The sequence below is a fragment of the Mustela nivalis genome (assembly GCF_964662115.1).
Source record: "Mustela nivalis genome assembly, chromosome: 3".
Classification (NCBI taxonomy): domain Eukaryota; kingdom Metazoa; phylum Chordata; class Mammalia; order Carnivora; family Mustelidae; genus Mustela; species Mustela nivalis.
In genome coordinates this window covers 67607123-67632164 of record NC_139022.1, presented here as the reverse complement: position 1 = coordinate 67632164, position 25042 = coordinate 67607123, and the positions used below count along the sequence as shown (strand labels likewise).

The 25042-nt window shown below is 34.7% G+C and overlaps 1 protein-coding gene and 1 long non-coding RNA gene across 3 annotated transcripts in view; one reads left to right on the top strand and one right to left on the bottom strand.

Annotated features, from left to right (window-relative positions):
• RASA1 (RAS p21 protein activator 1) overlaps nucleotides 1–23256 on the top strand; it is a 121364-nt gene extending 98108 nt beyond the window's left edge. For both annotated transcript variants that reach the window (XM_082725841.1, XM_082725842.1), the window contains exons 12-25: nucleotides 887–974; nucleotides 2928–3005; nucleotides 5110–5267; nucleotides 5754–5830; nucleotides 7123–7295; nucleotides 7616–7775; nucleotides 8948–9090; nucleotides 10478–10593; nucleotides 11785–11871; nucleotides 13970–14037; nucleotides 16268–16356; nucleotides 18243–18320; nucleotides 20803–20937; nucleotides 22179–23256. In XM_082725841.1, coding sequence (XP_082581967.1) covers nucleotides 887–974; nucleotides 2928–3005; nucleotides 5110–5267; nucleotides 5754–5830; nucleotides 7123–7295; nucleotides 7616–7775; nucleotides 8948–9090; nucleotides 10478–10593; nucleotides 11785–11871; nucleotides 13970–14037; nucleotides 16268–16356; nucleotides 18243–18320; nucleotides 20803–20937; nucleotides 22179–22262 — 1534 coding nt within the window. In that variant the 3' untranslated portion in view covers nucleotides 22263–23256. The remainder of the gene's footprint in view (nucleotides 1–886; nucleotides 975–2927; nucleotides 3006–5109; nucleotides 5268–5753; nucleotides 5831–7122; nucleotides 7296–7615; nucleotides 7776–8947; nucleotides 9091–10477; nucleotides 10594–11784; nucleotides 11872–13969; nucleotides 14038–16267; nucleotides 16357–18242; nucleotides 18321–20802; nucleotides 20938–22178) is intronic.
• Nucleotides 20939–22172, bottom strand: LOC309862222. The gene is made up of 2 exons (XR_014310359.1): nucleotides 21810–22172; nucleotides 20939–21007 (listed from the first exon to the last, which is right to left on the bottom strand). It is a non-coding gene; the product is annotated as an uncharacterized lncRNA (long non-coding RNA).
• Nucleotides 23257–25042: the final 1786 nt, after the last annotated feature.

The following is a 25042-nucleotide window of genomic DNA, read 5'->3' as shown; positions in this document are numbered from 1 at the left end:
GCTCATAACAACACGTACCCTCCTTAACACGTGGCTGCCCCATCACCCAGCTAACCATCCCTTCACCTCCCCTTCTTTCTGAAACCCTGTTTGTTTCTGGGCATCCAGAGTCTCTGATGGTTTGTCTTGCTGATTTCTTTCCCTTCAGTTTTCTCTTCCTTCCCCTATGGTCCTCTGTGCTGTTCCTTATGTTCTACATATGACATAAACTATATGATAATTGTCTGTCTCTGTTTGACTTATTTCACTCATCATAATCCCCTCCAGTTCCATCCATGTCGATGCAAATGGTGGGTATTCATCCTTTTTGATGGCTGAGTAATATTCCATTGTATATAGGTGCCACATCTTCTTCATCCATTCATCTGTTGTTGAACAGTTAGGCTATTGTGGACATTGCTGCTATGAACATTGGGGTAGCATTTATTTAACATTTTAAAATCATTTTCAAGTCTAATTGGAAAGATAACAAACCTGTCTTCAAAAAAAGATAAACTATCTAATGTACTTCCACATCAGATGAATTCTAATATGGTGCATACTATGGGAGGACAAGAACTAATTTGTACTGTATGCCACTGTTTAGTTGTTTAATCATCATTTTGCTTTAGAAAGTTTAGATTAGGTATATGCAATTCTAGGATAAGACAATTTTAAAGTTTGAAGGGTTGATTAAATTTCATTGGTGCTGACAAGTTTTTAAGAATATATGCAGCTGATGTTTTCTTTTCAGTAATGATCTGGACAGTGGAGTATTGGTTCTCTAAATTAAGAATTATGTCAGTTGATATACATCATATAATTATATGTTGTGATTTTTTTAAGTTGGTGTGTTTTAATGCTTTCTGTTAAGCTTCCTAATAACTTTTCTGTTTATATTTTAAAGGCCAAACTGTTTTCAGATAGTGGTTCAGCACTTTAGTGAAGAACATTACATTTTTTACTTTGCAGGAGAAACTCCAGAACAAGCAGAGGTAAGTTAATTGTTTTCTCAGCACACTTTTATTTAGCTCATGTTTTCTTTTTAATTAAGAAACTACTGCATGTGTGATAAAGTAATAAAAATGAAGACTGAAATCTAATTTTTTTTATTTCAAGGAATAAGAACTCTGTAATTACAAATTTTTTTTTTAAAGAAATGCAGAAAAAATCTCAGTGAAGGGCTATTAGGAATGAAAACTCCATTTTAAATTGACCTTTAAATGCTCTATGATGTTGAGTCCAACTGAGAATCCTCATTTAAAATCCTCTCTGCAGAAAGGTTATAGATATTCTCAGTACAGTTGAAAGGTAAGCCAGTTAGTTTTGCTGACAAGCATTGTTATTCTTGACTGGTTGAACTTCATATGTAAAAACAGAAGTTCAGTCATCAAAAATAAAATTATTTTAGGAATTTTTTTCTTTTTCTCTAAGTCTACATATGAAGTCTGCTTTCAGCACTATGCATTGATCCATGTGCAATGCCCTTATTAAAGCTTTTATTAAATTTCAAGCGTTGCTGTGATGAGAGAATGTTTTCCAAAAATTGTTTTTAATAATACTTTGATTTCTTTGAACCATAAGATTTCAGGGGTGTTTATTGGTATTTTGTACAATATTTCTTTTGCTTATACTCTGTGAGAAGAATCTGAAGGTGGTTAAGAGGTCAAAGAAAACAACTTTGTTGTAAATAGAAGATAATTTGCCAACTCTGGATATGAGGCAGAGAAGCTCTTAAAACTGGATCCTGGCATGCATCCCTGATTCATAAAATATGAAAATGTCTTGGACTCTTAGAATTGATGAATGAGCTACATTAAGTTTTATGGTTCACAATTGAATGTCATGTTTCAAATCTTTACAAAATATTTCAAATATTATATTAACATGTAACACACAAAAACCCTTTGTTTTGTGGTTTTTATCCCTAATATTTAGATGCAGGAAGTAGAGTTCAAAACATTTATATAACAGATAGACATATATATATAATTTTTTATGCTAGAAAATGAGTTAGGAAAGAAATTTAAACTTGTTTCCTATCCTCCAAATTATTTCACTATGTTCCCTTTCTAAATAAAGATATTTGGTGATGTTTCAGTATAAATAGAATATTTTCTTGTTGTATTTATATATAAACTTTACATATTCTTTATTTCCATAACCACTTAAAGTCCAAAAATACCACTGATATTTCCAATTTTCGTTACTTTGGTGGCCTTTTGGATCTGTCGTTACTCTCTTCTATTTCTAAAAGTTATGGTAATTGATTAGGTCTTAATGTGTTCTGTAAAGATGTCCTGTGAACATTCAGAGTTTAAACTGAAATAGTCAACAAGTTAAAGATATAACTGAGTCAAACAGTAGTGCAGAACTTTGTGGAAATAAGTAAGCCAAAGTGAAATGTTTGGATTTATTTTTGATAAACCTAAGATTGTTCTCTCCTTTCTCCAGACCACTAGGTAAACATTTGAATATTAGCCTGAAAATTACTTTGAATCTAATGTTGTGTTTTAAAGGCTTATAAATAACCCAGATCCCCTTACACATTTCTACCTGTGTTGTGGTCTAAGGTAAGATTAGATGCTTGTCATCAAGGTAGTCATCACATGATCAGTTGATTTTGCTGTCAGCCCTCTTTTCACAAAGCAGAACAACTGTTTAATAACTTCAGTGGATTTTATTTTTTGGCTAATTAATGGTCACTTATGGCATACTTAACATTAATTTAGGGATTCAACAGAAATACAGTTTCAAAGATGATTATAATTGTTTTGGTCATTGTTTTATTTTTTGGGACCCCCAATTTAAAGTGCAGCATACTCTGAGTATAGAAATGGCAGTCTGGAGAAGGAAAGAACTGCTGAATTTGGGAGGGGAAAAAACCTTATGAGTGAAAACTGAATAAACTATTGTATATTTCTTTGACGTGCTGCTATTTTTTGTAGGACTGGATGAAAGGTCTGCAGGCATTTTGCAATTTACGGAAAAGTAGTCCAGGGACATCTAATAAACGCTTGCGTCAGGTGAAAACTTAATTTTCTTTGATGTTGGCACGTTTCTCTTTATAACTTTGCTCTTTATTTCTGTCAGAACTGGTTTGGGCTACATTTCAAACCCTTCTGAGCACCGCCTCCCCCCAAATCCATACATCCATCCATCTGTTTATTTATATTATGTTCAGTTGGCCAACATAGAGTACATCATTCAGTGGACTATTTATTACTCAGCCATCTGAAAGTATGAATACCACCATTTGTATCGATGTGAATGGAACTGGAGGGGATTATGCTAAGTGACATAAGTCAAGCAGAGAAAGACAATTATCATATGGTTTCACTTATATGTGGAACATAAGGAATGACACTTCTGAGTTAAGTTTATCTTTTCAGGCATTTTAAAGCTGTGCTTCCACTTGGTTCAACAGCAGGAGAAATATTTATGAAAAAGAAATGTTCCTTATATACTTGCCAGGTAGTTAGTCCATAATGCCATCTTTGGATTCCATACCAAGGATTCTTTTCTTCTACTTAAAATAGCAATACCAAACCAACAACCATTTTGTTAGGCACTTTGATTCATTTTTTTCTTGAAAGAATCATTTTGGCTTATATCAAAAAAGTACAACTAAAGATAATTATTGAAAAGATCATCTGAATTTAAGTATTAATCCAAATTGCTCTGAAGTCAAGTCTATTATGTATCTGTTAGGTAGCATCTTATTTGAACCATAACATGTCATACATGCTGATTTTATAGAGAGTTAAGTTGGACTTTTTCTTTCTTTCTAGGTATGTAAAGTCAACTCCATACCCTGCGTATCTTTGCTTTTTTTTTTTTTCCTGTATTGTTATCCCTAGATAGCTGGAAAAAGTTAAGTAATTTTTGTATTCTTGGAGTATTGAGGAAAATTTAGTACAGTATTTATTGACCAAAGTGATTCTTTATTAATGGAAGTTTCCAACAAGCTTTGTGAACTTAATACAGTGTTCTATTGCAAGTCAATAAATGGTTAATATTTAAATGAGTATAAGTTATATTTCCTGTAACCAAAAATCTAAGCCTTTCCCCAAGGACATTTAATTATACACATAGTTGTATTCTCAAATCATATTTTAACATTTTGTAAGCTATGAAAAATCAGACTGAGGGGCGCCTGGGTGGCTCAGTGGGTTAAGCCGCTGCCTTCGGCTCAGGTCATGATCTCAGGGTCCTGGGATTGAGTCCCGCATCGGGCTCTCTGCTCAGCAGGGAGCCTGCTTCTTCCTCTCTCTCTCTCTGCCTGCCTCTATGCCTACTTGTGATCTCTCTCTGTCAAATAAATAAATAAAATCTTTAAAAAAAAAATCAGACTGAGTTTTTGCAGATTGTGTCTTGTGTGAAACTTTTGCTATGAAGTTATTTTTAGCTGTAAGACAATAGAATAAAAAATGATATAATAAAGTCATAGCTAACATCTCTTAAGCCCTTTTGCAGGTACTCTCCTATGTGCTTTTACTGTTTTATTTTGAGTCTTTATAATAACGTGCAGTATAGAATTTATCCTAATTTTATATCTGAGAAGTTGAGGCTCAGAGAGGCCGAATTGTCCTACGTCATTCAAGTAGTATGTAGCAAGAGGGAAAGAGAACCTGATATAGACAGTGAATGCTCTAAGTTGGCATCAGAACTGACAAAAATAACTTAGCTTCTTTGGATTTGTATCTTTTTATGTAAAAGGAGAAGGCAGAATCAGTGCTGTAAAAATACTTTCTAGCTGTGGAAGTTTATAGATAAATCTTCCAGATGAGCTTTATATATTTAACCTACCGGGTTTTGATTTGGGTGGTGACAGTTTTTTACTTATGCTAAAATCCCCTATTTCCATTTTCTCTGAACTGTTTTTTAGTAGAAAGGTATGTTTCATTAAATTGCTATGAGAATATAATTGGAGATTTAAGAATTATTTTAAATGCTTGAATGTTGTATTTTATACATCATATAAAAAGGAAAATATAATTATAGGTCGTAATGTCTAAAGAAAGGGGAAAAATAAATCAGTTTGGGGGTTTTATTTCTTAAATAGTAATTGCTTTTGAAACCTAATGCATAATTCTTAAATCTGGTTAACAATTTCTGTGTTTTCTTTAGGTCAGCAGTCTTGTTTTACACATTGAAGAAGCCCATAAACTCCCTGTAAAACATTTTACTAATCCATATTGTAACATCTACCTGAATAGTGTCCAGGTAGCAAAAACTCATGCAAGGGAAGGGCAAAACCCTGTATGGTCAGAAGAGTTTGTCTTTGAGTAAGTCTTATTTCATCACTACATTAAATCTTTTTCTTTTACCCTATTGCATTTTCTCTGTTTTTGTTTGTTTGTTTGTTTTTGTTTTTTGGTTTCTGTCTCTGAACTACCAGAACAAGGTGCCAGGTCCAGGCATTTTAGTAGTACTTACATTTTTTTCCCCTGCTTTTATTAGTGAAGTGCTATGTCCTTGGTTTTTCACTTAGTCATTAATAGGAATAAGTGTTACTGACACGTTCAAAAGCATTTACCAAGACACACATACAAAATGTTCACAGTAGTTCCCAGGATTTACTTGAGGAGGTTAAAGACGGTGGGAAAAGTATGATTTGCTTGTCTGCATTCCTGCATTCCAAATAATAACACATTTAAATCCAGCATGCATATTAATAGGAGAAATAAGGGACTTATTTGATACTAGAAGTAAAAGAATTAGAATTTGATGCCAGGATATTTTGTTAATACTTTTTCTTTTTGCTCCTCTAGTGATCTTCCTCCTGACATCAATAGATTTGAGATAACTCTTAGTAATAAAACAAAGAAGAGCAAAGATCCTGATATCTGTAAGTTGATACAGAAATTTCTCTCTGTAGTAAAACATGTTTTATATACTTTTTAAAATTCATAATGAAATCTAGTCTAAAAGTGCCAATAGTATTATTTGACATAGTTTTTTTTTGTACTTCTAAAAGTTTTGATTGTTGAGGAAGAGTTTCTCTAATAAGAAAAAAAGATCAAAATGGCTAAATTGTGCATACTGTAAACTTAAGCCCTTGATATTAAATTATCTTTCATCTCTTCTTCCTTCCCCAGTGGACAGGAATAAGAGAACAGTAAGAGTGGCCATCTTTCTGTGGTGCTTCCACTATCCCTTCTTTGTACTTTCTAGGTTTTTCCTGTTTTCATACAGTTTTATGTAAGTGGGGAAAAGTACTCTTTTTTTTTTTTTTTTTTTAATTAGTCCACTGTTTATTCATTTCTGGTGAACCTTTTCCATTCTTTTTCCACAGTGGCATACCTTCTCCCAGACTGTTGCTGACAGGTGGCAGTGGGATTTAACAGTTCATATCAGAGTTAATTAGGTTAATACCATCTTAAAAGTCAGGCTTAGGAAAAGAAGTGATCAGCATTAACAGGAATTCAGAGCCTGAATTTTCCTCTACAAAATATTTATTCTGTCGTTTCTGTACTATTTAAATGCGCAATTTTTATTTTAGTGGTTCCCCATTACTTTGAAGATAAAATCCAAACCTGTAGTAAACACAGAAGAAAGGCCCTGTTCTGATCCCTTCCTCCTGCACCCTGCGGCTCTCCTAGTGTGTCTTTGGTATATCCTCTCTAGATAGAGCAGCTTGCTTAGAGCTTTTAAGCAGTCTATGGATTTTAAAACTGCCCACCATACCTTCTACTGGGACGGTGCTCTTTTTCTTTGCCTTTCTACCTAGCTACACCTCCATATCCTGTTAAATGTCAGCTTAAGGTTTACTTGTTTGGATTGGATTTTTCCACCAGCTGAATTACATATTATTTCTCTATACTTGAGTAGTAGGAACCACTGGTAATGACGTTTACCACACTGTACCATGATTGATTTCTTGCCTTCCTGTGACCTACATGCAAGTCAGAGATTATGTCTTAATCTTGTCTGTATCCCGTGTCCCTGCCTCCCATAGTCTGGTGCAAAATAGGCATTGAGTAAATAAATGAAGTAAGTATTGAGGATGTGTTCCTACTGAAAACACCTTAAAAGCATTTAACACTACAGAGAAGACAAAATGTCAGGAAAATTTACTGGTATGATGAATTACAGTGTCCTCTTTTCAGACAGTAATCATTTGATGTTTTTCTATCAAAGTATTTATGCGCTGCCAGTTGAGCCGGTTACAGAAAGGGCATGCCACAGATGAATGGTTTTTGCTCAGCTCCCATATACCATTAAAAGGTATTGAACCAGGATCCCTGCGTGTCCGAGCACGATATTCTATGGAAAAAATCATGCCAGAAGAAGAGTACAGTGAATTTAAAGAGGTATTAAGTTATTTCTCAATCTAATTATTTTAGATGGAATTAACATTAAACATTTAAACAAAAAGATACATTAAGTTAAACATAGTAATGTCATAGCTTAGTGCACCAGTGATGGGCATAAAGGTTGAAAAGCCTTGCGGTAGTATGATGTTGGTCTTAAGAGTCTGTAAATATGTAGGCTATAAACTAGTCCTGTTTTTAATAAATGTATTCTATAGAACATATTTCTAAATAGAAGAAAATAAGAGAATTCCTATTAATCTCATTGAGCATGTTTAATGCTGTGTACTTTCAATAATCTTTCTTGATATCATTTTTAGCTTATACTGCTAAAGGAGCTTCATGTAGTCTATGCTTTATCACATGTGTGTGGACAGGACCGAACACTACTGGCTAGCATCCTACTAAGGATTTTTCTTCATGAAAAGCTTGAATCGTTGTTATTATGTACACTAAATGACAGAGAAATAAGCATGGAAGGTAAAGTATGGATGTCTTGGTGTGATACTTAAAAAAAAAAAAAATCATTTTGCAAAATAAGTTACCCTATTTTTCCTTCATTAAAAATTAAAGTTGGAATGTCAGTTCTGATCCTTGTGCTGACTAACATTTGGCAGTTTCCGTCATGGTAAATTATTCCATTAGAAGCCATAAGAAAATGACCTCTTTATCCTTATTAATGGCTCATGGTGCTTGATCATTAAGAATAGTTTGGTGTACCGACCATATTCTCTCTCACTTATATTTTACTTACTAATTCACTGCACAAAAGTTGGGTGACAGCCGCATTTTATTTCTAGCTTCTATAGATAGGTAGTCCCCAGGCAATGGAGTTGGACACACAGTGCTTTGTAACAGCTTAAAAGTTTGTCACACTTAACCCCTTTCTGGCTAGCACTTTGGCTTAATAACAGTGCTTGCTTTTAGGTTTCCCAGTAAACTATAAAAGCTAAAACTATTTCCTCCTAATCATAGAAAATGTAAAAGACATCTATTTGTCAGGAAAGATAAAGTGATAGTCAAGATGTTACATTGGGATTGTCTTTTTTGGGCAACATTTGTGTTTTTTAGGTCATTAATAGCCATTTTTTAAGGTAATAATTTATACTGGGATTTTGTGGGTTTTTTCTTTCCATTTTCTGCATTTAAAAAAATTGGAAGTATAATTGGCATACAATATCCTATTAGTTTCAGGTATATATCATAGTGATTTGGTATTTTTATACATTATAGAGTGATCTCCATCATAATTGTAATTATTTATACTACTATTTATACATTATATTCTTATTTGGAGAGAACTCAGAATTTCCAAAGTGTGGGCTCATTGGATAACAAAGCTGAATTCTGATCTTATTTTAATCACTCCTTGGCTCTGTGGTCTTAACAAGTCATATAACCATTTGTTTTTTCTTACGAATATGCCAGTGTCAGCACCTCCTGCTGATTTAATGAATAAAGTCCTTTGAAGGGTTAAGTTTATAGAAATATAGGATGTCATTGTAATCAGTACTTCAGTGCTGCATGCAAATAAGCATACTTAAATGGCTGTGATGGTTGAGGGGAAAAATGAATTCACTTTATTTCTAATCTGGTTTCACATTAGTGCAATCTTTTATATGAATAATCTTTTAATATAAATATTTATGTAGATGAAGCCACTACTCTATTTCGAGCCACAACACTTGCAAGCACCTTGATGGAGCAGTATATGAAAGCCACTGCTACACAGTTTGTTCATCATGCTTTGAAAGACTCTATTTTAAAGATAATGGAAAGCAAGCAGTCTTGCGAGGTACGAACTTCATGTTTTAAGTATTTCAGCAAAGAACATATTTTAATAGGTGATGCTTTATAGCTAATGACATTATAAGGAAAATACATTAGCTTTCTAAAATTACTCATCAGGGCATTTACATGTTCTGTAATACGTTTAGAAAAATGTTGGCGTAGACTTTAAAAAAAAAAAATTTAAAATGTACTTTGAAATTAAAAAACTCAGATTGCACCAGAAATTACTTTCTCATTTACCTGCTATACTAATAATACAGTATATGCTGCTTTCAGAAAGCATATGTAACATAAATTGAAGTTTTTGCTAGAGACTTAAGTCGTATAATCCAGGTAAGGTCTATGAAGCACTTCCTAATAACAGCCAGGGGGTATCCTTGCAGGTTTTGGTAAAGAAGTACAACAAATGCATTCAAAAGCAAATAGAAAAACCCTTTAGATTATTAAGGTTTCAGTGCAAATTCATAGTAAACCATTAAGAGAAAGAGTGGAATCTCACATGGCTCTTTTCTCATTTTGAAGGTAGAACAACTACAGAAGGAAGATATTAAACACATTTTTTCAGTCTGATACAAAATAAAACAAAGAATTGCTTTTGATAATGTACACTGGGAGCTGTCAAATGTTAATTTTGCACTACAGATGTCCGTTTTTACTAATTAACCTAAAGGAAAGAAATTGAGGATTTAGTGTTGAAAACCGGGGTAATGCAGGTAATATCAGAAATTGAGCAAGTGTGCAGTGAGTCTGTAATCACTAGATCAGGTTAGGGTATTAGGACTTAGACAGATGAATCTACTCCACTGATTCTAGATCAGATTTCTTAAAATTCCAAGGGTTACTGGCAAAATTTTGAGAAAGGTTCGTTATTCTGTCTATGGCATTCAGAAAAGCCTTTCTATTTTAATCAGTATTTTTTTGTCAAATAAATAAAACTAGAGATTGATTTTACAATAGATGGTGATCATTATTCTCATTTAAATACTCCTAGTATATTTGTGTATATGTGATCACCAAAGCTGGGTTTTAGTCTTCTCGTTTAGAGAATACTATTTTAAAAATAAAGTCTAATCCATTTTTGTGACTGTAAAAATCTATGGTAAAGCGTAGTAAATGAATAAAAGAGAACTTTAACACCCTTATTAATCCCAGAGCAAATAAAATGTGCTGAATAATCACTGCTTATTGTACAGTTGAATAATTGGAAATTAATGGTAAATGAGTTCTATATAGCAAACTACTTAAAAATTCCCATTTCTATGTACCCCCCAAGACTAAAACAGATTGAAACATGGAAAAACAGAACCTTGAAAACAGTGGTTTGATTACCTTGATTCATTTGCATTTATCATTGTCAAGATGCATTTATATTAATTTATTCCTTCTCTTAGTTAAGTCCATCAAAGTTAGAAAAAAATGAAGACGTGAACACTAATTTAGCACACCTATTGAACATACTTTCAGAGCTTGTGGAGAAAATATTCATGGCTTCCGAAATACTTCCACCGTAAGTGATGGAATTTTAATTTGACAAGAAACTGTGTATCTGCATTTTGAAAAATTTGTATTTCTAAAATGGGTAAGCTTTTCCACTCTCCTAACGAATGTTTTTATACTCTGCAAAAGAGTTTTTCAATCTTCCAAGGTGAATTTTGTTTAAGGCAAGAGTAAATTGAGGAAACTGCAATAGTATAATATTTACATTATAATAAAAACAAAAGTATGTTTTTACAGACTAACATGTCTGGTTTATACGGTAACTTGGGTAATGAATAGAGACTTTTGAGATCATAAATATCTTGGTCTTTTTTATGTGTTTTTGTTTTAATTTGAGTATAGTTAACATAGACTGTTACATTAGTTTCCGGTGTACGATGTAGTGATTCAGCACTTCCATACACCACCCAGTGCTTGTTACAACAAGTGCCCTCCTTCATCCCCATCGCCTATTTCCCCAATCCTTCCGCTCACTTTCCTTTTGGTAACCATCAGTTTGTTCTCTGTAGTTAAGAGGCTGAAAAATATTCCATTGTGTGTATATATTTACCACATTTTCTGGATCCCTTCATCTACTGTTGGACAGTTGGGCTGCTTCTATCCTTTGGTTATTGTAAATATGCTGCTATAAACATAGGGGTGTGTATATCCCTTTGAATTTGTGTTTTTGTATTTCGCGGGGTAAATAATTACTGGATTATTTACCCCTCAAATTGGATCATAGGACAGTTCGATTTTTAACTTCTTGAGGAAACTCCATATGCTTTTCCACAGTGGCTGCACCTTAAAGTACAACAGCCAGTTAGTACCTGCTTAACAGCTTTTAGTATAAGTGAGCTCACTCAGGTAGAAGTTATCATAAGTTAAAATCCATCTCCAGGAATCTGAACTTAGTATTTCCTTTGTATTGTCATTCCAGTACTTTTTTCTTTCTTTTCATTAATACAGAAACATTGTAAAAATGGTAAGATTTCTTCCAAAGTAAATGTAAAGAATTGACTAAATGAATTGATGATGAATACTATTTGTTTTCCTTATCCCTTTACCACATATGTCCAGCACTACTTGTAGCAGAGTACTGTTTTGAGGGTAAGGGCCAGTCACATTAAGAAATGTATTTGGCAAATTAAGCTTTTGATGCAATGAGATAAGCACTTTTTCCCTTGCTTTATATATTGAGATGACTGTGTTGTTTTGGCAGGACACTGAGATATATTTACGGCTGTTTACAGAAGTCTGTCCAGCACAAATGGCCTACAAATACCACCATGAGAACAAGAGTTGTTAGGTAAGGTTCATCAATCCATCTGTTAAGTCATTGTGGATGGCGTGCACTGATAGTCAAGCGGGTAACTGAAAATTTGAAGAATAACAGTATATAATTCAAGACTTTTTTCTTTTATGTCAGAACCCTGTTGAATATTTTCTGAGTTCAGATGGCTACTGAACTTTAACTGTACTGTATTTTTTTTGGAAGTTATTGAGAGGTATTTAGCTACCTTGTGATTTTCTAAAAACCTGATCACTCATGTATAATCAGTTAACTATGGGAGTTTTTATCTCATTGAAAAAATGGGGTTAAAAAAGTTATATAAGCAGTAACATCTGTAAGTAACTTTATATAGTACATTATATACACAGTGCATTACCTACATGCATACTTGCATATACATACAGATAAAGAAGAGGGAAGGTGGGGACGGCGGGGAGGATTGTGGCGCTAAGGAGGAAGAGGAATAATGGACTGATGGGTTAGTAGCAGTCTGGGACTCCGGGCTAATCTTCAGCCAGAGCCTCCAGTTCTGAAGCTGTGTTTCGGTATGCTTGTTGTGCAGTAGTTAGGAGAAATTGCTTTGGCAAGTCACAGAATGTTGTAACCTGTATACAGGAGGACTTCGTTATCACTACTCTAACTTATTTTTCCAATGAGGGAACAGAGCTGTAGAGGTTGAAATTGTTCACTTAAGGTTATATAGAAAGGTTGTGTTAAGGCAGAACTAAAGGCCAGCCTTCTAAGATCCAGTCAGATCGCTAACACTACTGTAGGCTTCATTAAGTACACCCCCCCACTGAAGACAACTGGAAGTTAAATGCAAAAGCATCAGAGAATATAGCATTCTGCTAATAATATTTTATGTAGAATGCACACTACCAGTCATGTTATATCCCATTAAAACAACCATTGAAGACACTAATATCATACAGTTAGTTGTGAAAAATGTGTGTCAGTTGTGCCCACAACCTGAGTTTGGTAAAGAGGCTTCTACTCTTTTTGTAGATAAAATTTCTCTTGGTTAGTAATGATGAGACATAAGTATTAAAGAATTGTAGATTCTGTATTTCTTCGCCTTAGTTGTGATTGAGAGGAATTAGAATTAGCAGTGTAAGTTTCAGCATAGTTTTGTGTGTGATGTCAATTAAAGCCTCATAACACTGTTTCAAATGAGTTTAACTGTTAAGCAAATACAGCAGGAATTTCTGCTGTTAATTGTCTGACACTACATGGTTTTTAGGGGGCATTTATGCCCAAAGTGATGATTTCTGTCCCTACTAGTGAGCTTTTAAACATATGTGTAGGCACCTAGTATCCTTTTTACATTTAAAATCACTTCTACAAATTAACAGAAAGAAGATTTGCACACTGAAATTCTTTCATGATTAAATGCCGGTAGGTTATAGTTCAGATTCAAACACGTAGCAAAATGTTTTCAAGCAAAACTTATGCAAGATTCTTCAGAAATTCATTTAAGAGATATTTAAAGAGCTGATAATTGTGCATTATAATTGCAGTAAATGCTATCTGTGAAGTTACAATCATTTTCTAAGAGTCCAAAAAGTAGTAAACTGTCATTAGGTTAGAAAGTAAATGCTGAGGGTCTTTTTCTTTATTGCCATAACAGCTTTATAGCATTCAGTTGTGTACATTTTCATTTATCAAGAAGCCACTTTTCTCCAGCAAGATGGATTCTTATTTTTAGGATTCATCAGCAAAATCAGTTTAATCAACTAGATTTATAACAGATATTATTGCGTTACTCAATTTAAATAAGGAAAGAAAGAAATGAGAGAATGCAAACGTTAGGACCACACAATCCTGTGTGTCTTTAAAGGTTGTTTAATACTCCTGAAGTATTTCAGAAATTCTTAGTGTTATAATGCCACTGCTTCCTCAAAGTAAGTATATTGGAATAAATAAAGAGTTGCCAAGACCATAAATGTTACAGATACAACTTAAATCTTCTCAAGATAAACTGAAAATTGCAGAATTTGGGCTTCTTAACATCAGTTCAAAGTTCATGGTTCTACAAGTATTAATATTTTTGTTTATTATTTTTATGTAACCTATATAGTAGTTTTCTAAAAAAAAAAATTTCCCTCCCATTCAGTGGTTTTGTTTTTCTTCGACTTATCTGTCCTGCCATCCTGAATCCACGGATGTTTAATATCATCTCAGGTAATCAGCTTTTGATAAAATTTTGGAATTAAAAAATTAGAGTAAAATTTGATATTTGGTAAGGTTATTCATTTTTTCTTTTACATGTGCTTTTTTATTACCCAGTTCTAAGACTTGTTATAAAACAGAGCACCCTTTTCTTCTTTCCTTTTCCCTACTTTTTTACCTTCTCTATTTTGCTTCTTTTCTTTCCATCTAGTATCTGAAGCCTGACATGGCATGATTACAGACAAGTATCACTCTTCCCCAATCCCTACCTGTGTCTCAGACTCTCACTGTGATGACTTCTTCCAATGTACAACCTGTTTGTTTCACTTGGCAAGAGTTTCTGTGTGCTTTTAGCCCATGCTAGACCCTATCACTACCACTGCAAGTTGTATTTTAAGACCAAATTAAAATGGTAACTACAGTTGCAGTAGTGCTCTGTGAATACTTGACTGTGGCCCTTTAGTGATGGAGAGGTTTGTCACCAGTTGGATAATGTTAATTGGCCAGTTTAAACTCCCAACAAACCAGATTTAGTTTTACTTGATGCCCATATGTCCATCATGCAAGGACTTTCAGGTGTCATAGGCATCTTTTAAAGAAAGGAGAACAGTGACATTTGTGACTACAAATGCAATAATGAGCCATTATTTATTTATTTATTTATTTTTATTAATTTTTTATTTTTTATAAACATATATTTTTATCCCCAGGGGTACAGGTCTGTGAATCACCAGGTTTACACACTTCACAGCACTCACCCAAGCACATACCCTCCCCAATGTCCATAATCCCACCCCCTTCTCCCAAACCCCCTCCCCCCCAGCAACCCTCAGTTTGTTTTGTGAGATTAAGAGTCACTCATGGTTTGTCTCCCTCCCAATCCCATCTTGTTTCATTGATTCTTCTCGTACCCACTTAAGCCCCCATGTTGCATCACCACTTCCTCATATCAGGGAGATCATATGATAGTTTTCTTTCTCTGCTTGACTTATTTCGCTAAGCATGATACGCTCTAGTTCCATCCATGTTGTCGCAAATGGCAATTTATTTTTAAAGATTTTATTTATTTCTTGGACAGAGATCACAAGTAGGCAGAGAGGCAGGCAGAGAGAGAGAGAGGAGGAAGCAGGCTCCCTGCTGAGCAGAGAGCCCGACGCGGGGCTCAATCCCAGGACCCTGAGATCATGACCTGAGCCGAAGGCAGAGGCTTAACCCACTGAGCCACCCAGGAGCCCCAATAATGAGCCATTATTAACAGAAGGAACTGGAACCATTTTTCCTTTAATAATTAGAAGCTTAAAGTTGTATTTAAAAATACTTTGGACTAAATCTTAAGTTTTACTTTATTGTATTTATAGTTACCACATCTCTGTCATTATCTTCTAAAGCTACCAAAATGGTTAGATCTTTGGTTCTATTAAGAATTAAGGGTTCAGAATTCTGGAGAGATTGGTTTATCTCAAAGTTGGCCTCTGAACCACTAGGCCGTACTCATTTACAGTTCAGCAGCTTAAGATACACAGAGTACAGTCTAAAATGAGGCAGTCAGATATAAATACTTAACACAGTTTTACTGTTAAATAATTCTTTTTTAATTCTTTTTTAAGGCTTATATGTTAAATAATTATAATAAATATATTAAATAATTCTTTTTTAAGGCTTATATGTAATAGCATAATTGCATATGGTTTTCATTTACACCCTACTATGCATATTCTATAGGGAAATGTTTCCTGACCAGTCTTTTATTATAGTTTATTCTATAATATTCTAAGTTTATTAAATTGATTTTCCCTCAATATAAGGGCAGAAATCCCAGACTTTATCTTTGTTATTGAGTTTTAAAGTGATTTTTGTAGTCATTGGAGGTTGGGAGTAGGAAATTGCTCAGATTGCAAATTGCTAACCTGAGGGGATGAAATTAGCTTTGTGAACTGTCACGAAGCAGGTGTGTGGAGTGACAGTCATTTTAGTGATAAAGCTTAAAGCATTGTGAAATATCAACCAGTTGAGAATTGCTGAGTCTTGCAGCAGCACCCTTTTCACAAACTAGAAGTGTTGATAAGTGTATTTAACTTTCCCCCCTTTAACTCAAGTTTTCTTGAATTACACAGGTCATACCATTTCCAAGAATGTCAGTATTTTTGCAGTAAAGAAATATTAAAGTGCTAACTTTATACGGCTTTATCTGAAAATGCCTTTGGAGTCGGTATCATTACCTGTGCCCAATTCTCTCTTACAGATTCCCCATCTCCTATTGCGGCAAGAACACTGATATTAGTGGCTAAATCTGTGCAGAATTTAGCAAATCTTGTGGAATTTGGAGCTAAGGTAAAAACATTTTGATACTTTAAAAATGTCATTTACAAAGGAAACCTTGAGATGATAAAACCATAGAATATAAAGTTATCAGTAGTGGCTGTTTCATAGTTATATTTTTTTTTTTTTTTTAACTTTTTATTTTTTATTCATAGTTATATTTTTGTTGGTATGTCTGTCTTTTAAAAATATTTTTAGATTTTACATTTTAATAATGAAATTTTTAAAACCACTGTTTAGCCAGTACAGAAAACTATACTTTCTTTTTCCAATATACTCAAACTCTCCTACTCTTAAATATAAAAATTAATATTTTTAAATGTACTCAAGCCCATTTTATTATTTATTTCACCGTAAATATTTACTGTAAATAACTTGGACAAGTTCTTAAAACACCCATATGTGATCCCACTACCTAATGATAAGGATTGTTAATATTCTAGTAGTGATCATACTGTGTTGCCGGATTTTTTCAATATTGAACAAACTTCTTGCCTGGAAAAGTAACTATTTTACTGTTCTTAACAAGTGTTAACAGATGTTATGTCATCATGTAGCTGTTAAGTACTCTTCTCCTCAACATTTAGATGGCTGCCAACCTACCACTATTACAAATACTGCTATAACAAGTATCCATATATCCTTTCAAAAATGTCCACTTATTTCCTTAAACTAGTTTTGGAAGTAAACTCCTAAGTCAGTCTTTTTGATTCCCAGAGCCTTGCCAAAACTCAATGAATATTACTCTGTTTAATTTTTGCCAAACTGCTAGGCATGTTACTTTGATTTTTCGTGTCTGTTACTTTGGGATAGACTGATGAGGTCTTTATCATCTTTTATTTATTGACTTTAAAAGAGCTTGTGTTAACACTAAACATTTTCTGTTTTACAACATACCACCTTTTTATTTTCATTTTCATTTTTAAAATTTTTATTTCTTTTTTTAAAAGTATTTTATTTATTTATTTGACAGATACCACAAGTAGGCAGAGAGAGGAAGGAAGCAGGCTCCCTGCTGATCAGAGAGCTAGGCGCAGGGCTCAGTCCCAGGGCCCTGGGATCATGACCTGAGCTGAAGGCAGAGTCTTTAACCCACTGAGCCACCCAGGTGCCCCACAACATACCACATTTTTAAATAGGCCTAATATTTTAGTATGAAGAGCAGTTTATAGTAAGGCTTAGCTTTAGAATTTATCTGAATAGTGAGGCAGGTTGATGTATTCCTATTGCAGTCTTTAGCACACTGTATTTTAATTACTTACATTCTCTGCTAGAGTCTAACCTCTGGTCTGGACCCATGTTTATCTTGGTAGGTGGCAAATAAGTTTCTCAGTAATTATTTTTGAATGAGTAACAGCTGACCCTTGATGCACAGGTTCAAACTGCACGGGTCCACTTACTCATGGTTTTCACAGTACTATAAATATATTTTCTCTTATGGTTTTAATATTTCCTTTTCTCTAGCTTACTCTATTGTAATAATACATGAATATATGTAATACATGTATATATATATTATATATGCATATATATGTATATAAATATATGTGTATATATGTACTCTATTGTAATAATACATGAATATATGTAACATACAAAATATGTATCAGTCAACTGTGTATGTTATCAGCCAAATTTTTGGGGGGGGGGTCAAGTTATTTATGGATTTTCAACCACTTGGGGTTGGTGCTCTTTTTTTTACCTCCATGCAGAATTTCTTACTCTTTCATGAGAATATTCCAGTTCTTCAGTATAGCTGTTTGTTTTCATTAGAAGGAAAATTTATATGACTAATTCTTGTGAACATTTATTGCTGTTGATGGACATAATTAGATTTATAGGAATCCTTGCTACATATGTGGTAGTTATAGATTAGTGTTTGTTTTTATTATTTTTAGGAGCCCTATATGGAAGGTGTCAATCCATTTATCAAAAGTAACAAACATCGCATGATCATGTTTCTGGATGAACTTGGGGTATGTATATAATTTTTCAAATACTTTCTCGAGACCTAAATTTAATACTTAGGTCTCTTAATATTGAGAATTGTTAACTTATTTAATCAACAGCTTAGATTTTTATCCAGAACTTAAAAATAAAAAACAAAAACAGGCATCTGGCTGACAGTTGCTTAAGCCTCCTACTCTTGATCTCAGGCTATTGAGTTCAGGCCCTGCACTGGGCTCCACTTAACACAAAAAGAGGCTTTTTTCTTTTTTTAAATCATTATAAACATTTATTCTTAAACTAAATGGTTTACTACCAAGAACTCACTGTTATGGTTTTGTACTTCTTGTGCTATTTTTTAGTTTCTGTTTTGTTTTTCACTATCCTTTTAGCTGTTCCATCTCCTTATTGTGATACCCTGTTGCTACTTATACTGAGCTGCTAGTGTATGGAACTTGAAACAAGATAACCCAGATCTGACCAGGTTAAATAATGGACTGGAGAGTATTCTTGGGGGCTTTACTAGGAATAAAATACATGGATTTAGAATGCTACTTTATTCAGTGGGACTACTGATATCTTATTTGAACCTTTATAAATTGTGATTATAAGATTAATAGAAATGGCAAATAAATAAATAAATAAATAAATTTCCTAAGACCCTGTATTTCTTAGTAAAGTTGAATTTACTTGTTACAGATTTACAGATAATGGATTAAAAAATAAAATATGTTCGTAATTCAGTTCATATATAAAAACAAAAGGTTATCAGTTTAGTATGTTTGGCATTAGGGAATGCTAGGGTTGGAGACTGAAGTGCCCATGTTTTGCCATAATGTATTCAGATCCAGTTTTAAAAACACCCCACCAGTGTTCAGTGAAACTAAACAGCAGTTCCTGAGGGCCCCTGCTTTGCTACCTGAGGGTAAAACCAGGGTGGAAGAAGTTATTTGTAACATAGGTCCATAATTAGCATAAAATTGAGAAGTAACAGGGCAAATGCTAAATGTCTATGTTTTTTATATATGAACTCAGGGAAGTTTAGGAGATAAAAATACTTATTACCAAAAAACACAGTTGGGTCAGCTATTGAAAAGTTCTTACTGTAGTATTGTTTAAAGACTGAAAACTGTCCAGTATCTAAAGCTACCGAGCTTTAACTTACGCTGTATCTCTAGGTTTTTAGATTCTTCAGATTCATGGTTAGGATTCTCATTTATTTTCCATAATCACAGCTGTCTATAGTCCAGCTCTTTTACCACTTTCCTAGTTATGCCTCACAATGTAGTCTTAAACTGCTTAGAATTCCCAGTATTCTTCTACTCTTCCTGCCTTCTCCATGTTCTTGTATTCCTTTACTACCTGTATAAATCAGATTCTTCTTTCAAGACTCACTTTCAGAAGGGCTTTTTGATGAGCACTAAATCTGAGTCAAATACCTTTTCCTCTGCTTCCTAAGTATCTGCCCATCTTTCATATCTGTGTTGGTTTATCTCGGTCTTCTAGAGAGGCTGCAAGCTCTCTGAAGGCAAATACTATAGTCTTTTAACTCTGTAATCTTTCATTCACTTTATGAATGGATAACTGAATGTTAATTAACAAGAATGAACTATATTTCAGTTCATGCTACAGAACACAATGTTTTTGTAGTTTTTAGGAAGGTACAGCAATTGAGTTATCACTGTTAGGAAGAGGAGTAGATTTTTTCAGAACAGCCATCTGAGCCCATGTTGAATTTTATTCTATGGCTCAAAATAATATTGGTCTTTAGTGCTAATAAAGTATGAAGTTTTTAGGCATAGTCCACAGATAATTATCAGCCTGACAGGTTCTCCTCACACTTCTATAGTGTAACTCTAAACTTATGTATACTGATACATTTGGGCAAACTATAACAGTTAAATAATGAAACTGTTGTCAATGGAGGAATTGAAAGTTTAGCTTGCATTTAATCCAGATTAGCAGTTGCAGTGTTTATGGTTGTTTTTTGGTGTATGTGCCAGATCAAAAAAACCCCCAAACTCTTAAGAATGTAGGAAGCCCACTTATTTAGATTAACAGTAATACTGTACAATATTCTGCCATGTTTTGTAAAGCAAATTGGACCCTGCGTTTGATGTGAATATTGAGGTCATAGGACCTTTATCAGAAGTACCACTGATGGGGTGCCTGGGTGGCTCAGTGGATTAAAGCCGCTGCCTTCGGCTCGGGTCATGTTCTTGGTGTCCTGGGATCGAGCCCCGCATTGGGCTCTCTGCTCAGCGGGGAGCCTGCTTCCCCATCTCTCTCTGCCTGCCTCTCTGCCTACTTATGATCTCTCTCTGTTGAATAAATAAATAAAATCTTTAAAAAAAAAAAAAGAAGTACCACTGATGTTACATAGCATCTTAGACTTTTAAATTTAAGAGAACATGATGTTAAGAATTCAGTTTACTATAAGCAGTTAGGATCTTTTCAGAAGTGACTATAAAAATTTGTATTGCTAAATGCAGTTTTATCATTCTCTTAAAGAATGTACCTGAACTTCCGGACACTACAGAGCACTCTAGAACTGACCTGTCTCGTGATTTAGCGGCACTGCATGAGATCTGTGTGGCTCATTCAGATGAACTGCGAACGCTCAGCAATGAACGTGGTGCCCAGCAGGTAGGTTTTTGCCAGCCTTCATTATCAGTGATATTGGTTTAGCACTTAAGCAGAATGTCAGCATAAGACTCTGAAAGGTAACAAGCTGAATTATGGTCAGCTTTTTAACATAAAATATATTATTTGCCCCAGGGGTACAGGTCTGTGAATCATCAGGCTTGCACATTTCACAGCACTCACCATAGGATATACCCTCCACAATGTCTACGCTCTCTCCCGGCCCACCCCTGTACCAACCCTCACTTTGTTTTGTAAGCTTAAGAGTCTCTTATGGTTTGTCTTATCAGTTATATTTTTAAGAATTGGAATCTTCCTCCGCAAAGATCTTGGCAGAGCAGTAATGGACCCAGACTAAAATTCTGTATGTTTGACATGGCACAGTGTGAACTAGACTGAAAAACAGTGGTGTTACACACTTCAGTGATGTGAAAATGTCAAGTGAATTATAAAGTCAGTAGTGATATGGCTTATCTCCCATACACAGTGCACGACCAAGTTCCAGGTTCAGAGATTCTGGAGTGCGGCCTTGAAAACTGTAATTTCTAATAAGCTCTTCCTGAGGACTGTCACTATACTGGCCAACCATTTGGTAGGAGCCTTGTAGAAGAGATTAAAATTAAAGCATTGTGTTTGTGGATTTGAGGATTCTAAAATCCTCAAGTTTAGATAACCTCCTCTGGCTCACAAAGATTTCAGTCACTTTAGCAGCTTAGGCAGAGAATGTGCCACTGGCCTACTTAGTGTCTGTGGTATATATAATGCCTTCCAGCTACACTGGGGCTGAGTTTGTTATGATATGCCTTAAATAAAAGTAAAATTCTTGGAGAAGTTAGCCTAATTAATTTTAGGCAGAGTGTAGTCCTGTTTCTTACATGATACTTGATAGTGTTCACTGGGCTGCAAGCTGATTGCTCCTCCATGATCTTATGGATATTACGATGATTTGTAATGATCAGTCTGTCTTGCTGGCAAGATGTTCTGTCCTGAGTAGATATGAAAATGGCAAATAAATGAAATTCTGTTTAGTGTACAAAGATCTTATCTTGACCAAAAATACTGAGTCAAGGACTGAATAATTAATAGAAACGTTCACAATTGTATGCTTTGAGTAGAATGGTTAGTATTATTTTATGAGTTCCTTTGAATTGATGTGGCTTTTTCCAAAATCCAGGTTCCCTGAAATTTCTGACTGAACTTTCATTTATTTACTAATTACTTTCATACTATTTTTCCTTGTTTAGCATGTACTGAAAAAGCTTCTGGCTATAACAGAACTGCTTCAACAAAAACAAAACCAGTATACAAAAACTAATGATGTCAGGTAGCAGATTTCGCCCAAGTGTTCTGCTTGGATTCAGCATGCCCAACACGGTAATTCACATCAGTATAATGTCTCCTTTGCTCTTGCCAAAAAAATAGCACACCTTTCCACATTCCAGTGATGCGTGAGCTATGCAAACAAAATCCAAGATTCTGCTGGTGAGTAAATGTGCCAGCAGCTTTGTAAGCTATCTGTGCAGGAAATTTGCACTTTTTCCACATATGGAATCAATCTTTACCAACTTCTGAGCCTTGGTGTACAGATCACCTTTCACATAACAAAATGCTGACTGAACTTGAAAAATATATTTTCAATACATCCGATTGCCAAAGTTTTGCTGTGTCTTGGAAAAAGAACTATGAAATCAACTGACAAGAAAAAGGATTTTCTTGACAACTGAGCATAACTGGACTGCTCACTGTTCTTACTGTAATTTCCTCCTTATTAGGAATACGACCGTTTGACTGTTCAATGACTATTTGTATTTACGGTTTCCAGAGTCTGCCACTATAATAGGAACAATCTTTGCTGTATACTTTTTTTAAAATACTGTGCTATTTCTCTTGCTGGAACTGTTAAGAGAAAATATATAGAATGGACCTATTGCTCATCAGCTTTATTTTTTAAACATACCACTTATTTTGTTGGAATTGTCAAAGACTATTTAGAGCTCATGATGCTTTCATTAAATGTTTACAACAGTAAATAGTTTGAATCCAGTAAATATTATTGGTTGTTGTACTGATCAATGCATGTTACTCATTCATCCGTTCTATAGATTACCAATTTATTTTATGTGTCAAAATATCTGGAATGCTTTTGTTGAAAGTACTCATTTCTAAATTGATTTTTTTACAGAGCTATCCATCTTTGAACTTCTGACTACTTGTTCTATCTGCTGCATATATAGTTTGTATAGTTTTATTTGCTTCTGTATATGTATTTTTGTGAAGTATTCACAAGGGTTTAAGTTAAAATAAAACCAAGGGATATCTTGAGTAACTCATTACTTCTGTCTAAATACAGGTAAGCATTCAGTTTAATTATTTCCCTCCTCCTTTAGGGGCAGTTCAAATTTAGTACCAGAGCAAGGGCCAGGGAGGAAACAAGCAAGAATTCCTTCCCTCCCATAACTGTGTGGGAAAGAGAAGGCATACAAAGAAGTACGTGGCAGAAAAGCATTTTCAAGAAAAAAAATTTTTTTCCTAAAGGCCTGGATTCTAAGAGCAACACTTTAATATAGGAAAAAATAATCAAGGATTTAAAAGATTGATGCATAGCACAATTTTAAGCTATGAGAAGTTATTACTTCTGTAGAGGCAGGTGAACAGTGATGTTCAAAAGCCAGACAACCCAGTCTGCTCTCCTGTGCTCCTTTTCCTTCGTGTCAGCTCAATTACTTTTCCCTCACTTCTGCTTTTTTTTTTTTTTAAAGATTTATTTATTTAATTATTAGACAGAGAGAGAGAGATCACAAGTAGGCAGAGAGGCAGGCAGAGAGAGAGAGGAGGAAGCAGGCTCCCTGCTGAGCAGAGAGCCCAATGCGGGACTCGATCCCAGGACCCTGAGATCATGACCTGAGCCGAAGGCAGTGGCTTAACCCACTAAGCCACCCAGGCGCCCCCCTCACTTCTGCTTTACAGCTGGACTACCATGGCAGTAGTATGGGTTACAGGATAAAGCCGAAGGGATATAGACCAGTGACATCTCCAAGAACATTTCACCACAGTCCAGGGAGGTCCAAAATCTAGTGCTGGGCAACTTAGTCCTCCCCACTAATCACCCCTCAGTCTTTAGCCATACTGACCTATCCTCTGCCATTCCCCCAGGCTGAAAAGTCCTCTTCTGCCGTTTATATTTTAATGCCATCTTTATCTCTTGAGGTGGAATAGAAGACGTGTCATTTACCTTTGTACTCCTTATGGTAACTATTTGGGTCAAAGATGAAATAAAACCTCATAGACTTTTTTAATGGGGTTGGCTAGGAGACTTTTCGGAAATAAATGTGGACCTTGCTCTGATACTAAAGCTTAGGGACTTAAAAGGGAAACAAGATTAAGTATGAACACTTCACAATGCTGTCTAGAGGCTAGCAGCACTGCTACTTAACTTGGATAGCTCTGGAAGATTGTTAACTTTGGCTTCTTCCAGTCCATGTTTGTAAAATCACACTTCATGAATTTCATTCCTCATCCCACAATGAGAAGAAACTAAAACCAAAAACTTCAAACATAAAGAATTATTAGAAGGTGCATACAGTAAATATTGCCCTCACATAGTGAGATGGAATTAAAATGGTACCTACACTCTAATGGCAAGTGCAGCCTGGGATGAACAGACACTAAAGACAGCTGTGTATCCATCAAACTCAGATTTACAGGGCTACAGAATTTCACAGAATTCCTGTAACCCAGTTTTCTAGAAAAAATTGAACAATCACAATTTGGTTGCAACTCAGAAACCAAGTAAGATCACAGTTAAATACCTGGACAAATGCTACAATGTGCAACACTTAGTATATGCAAGCACTATTCCCATTAGACCAGGGAAAAGTAGGCATTATTTGCCCCATTTGTACCTCGGGAAATGGACACAGAGAGCTTTAGAACTTGACCAGAATCATGAAATGAAATAGATAACCAAGATCAAGTACCGTAGTCTGCAGTTATTATTTTTTTTTTTTATCAACTCACTTCCATCTGAATTCAGTGTCTTGACATATTTCACTTGATAGGTTAATAACCATAACACCTATTTATATCGATTCACCTGAGGGTATGTGTT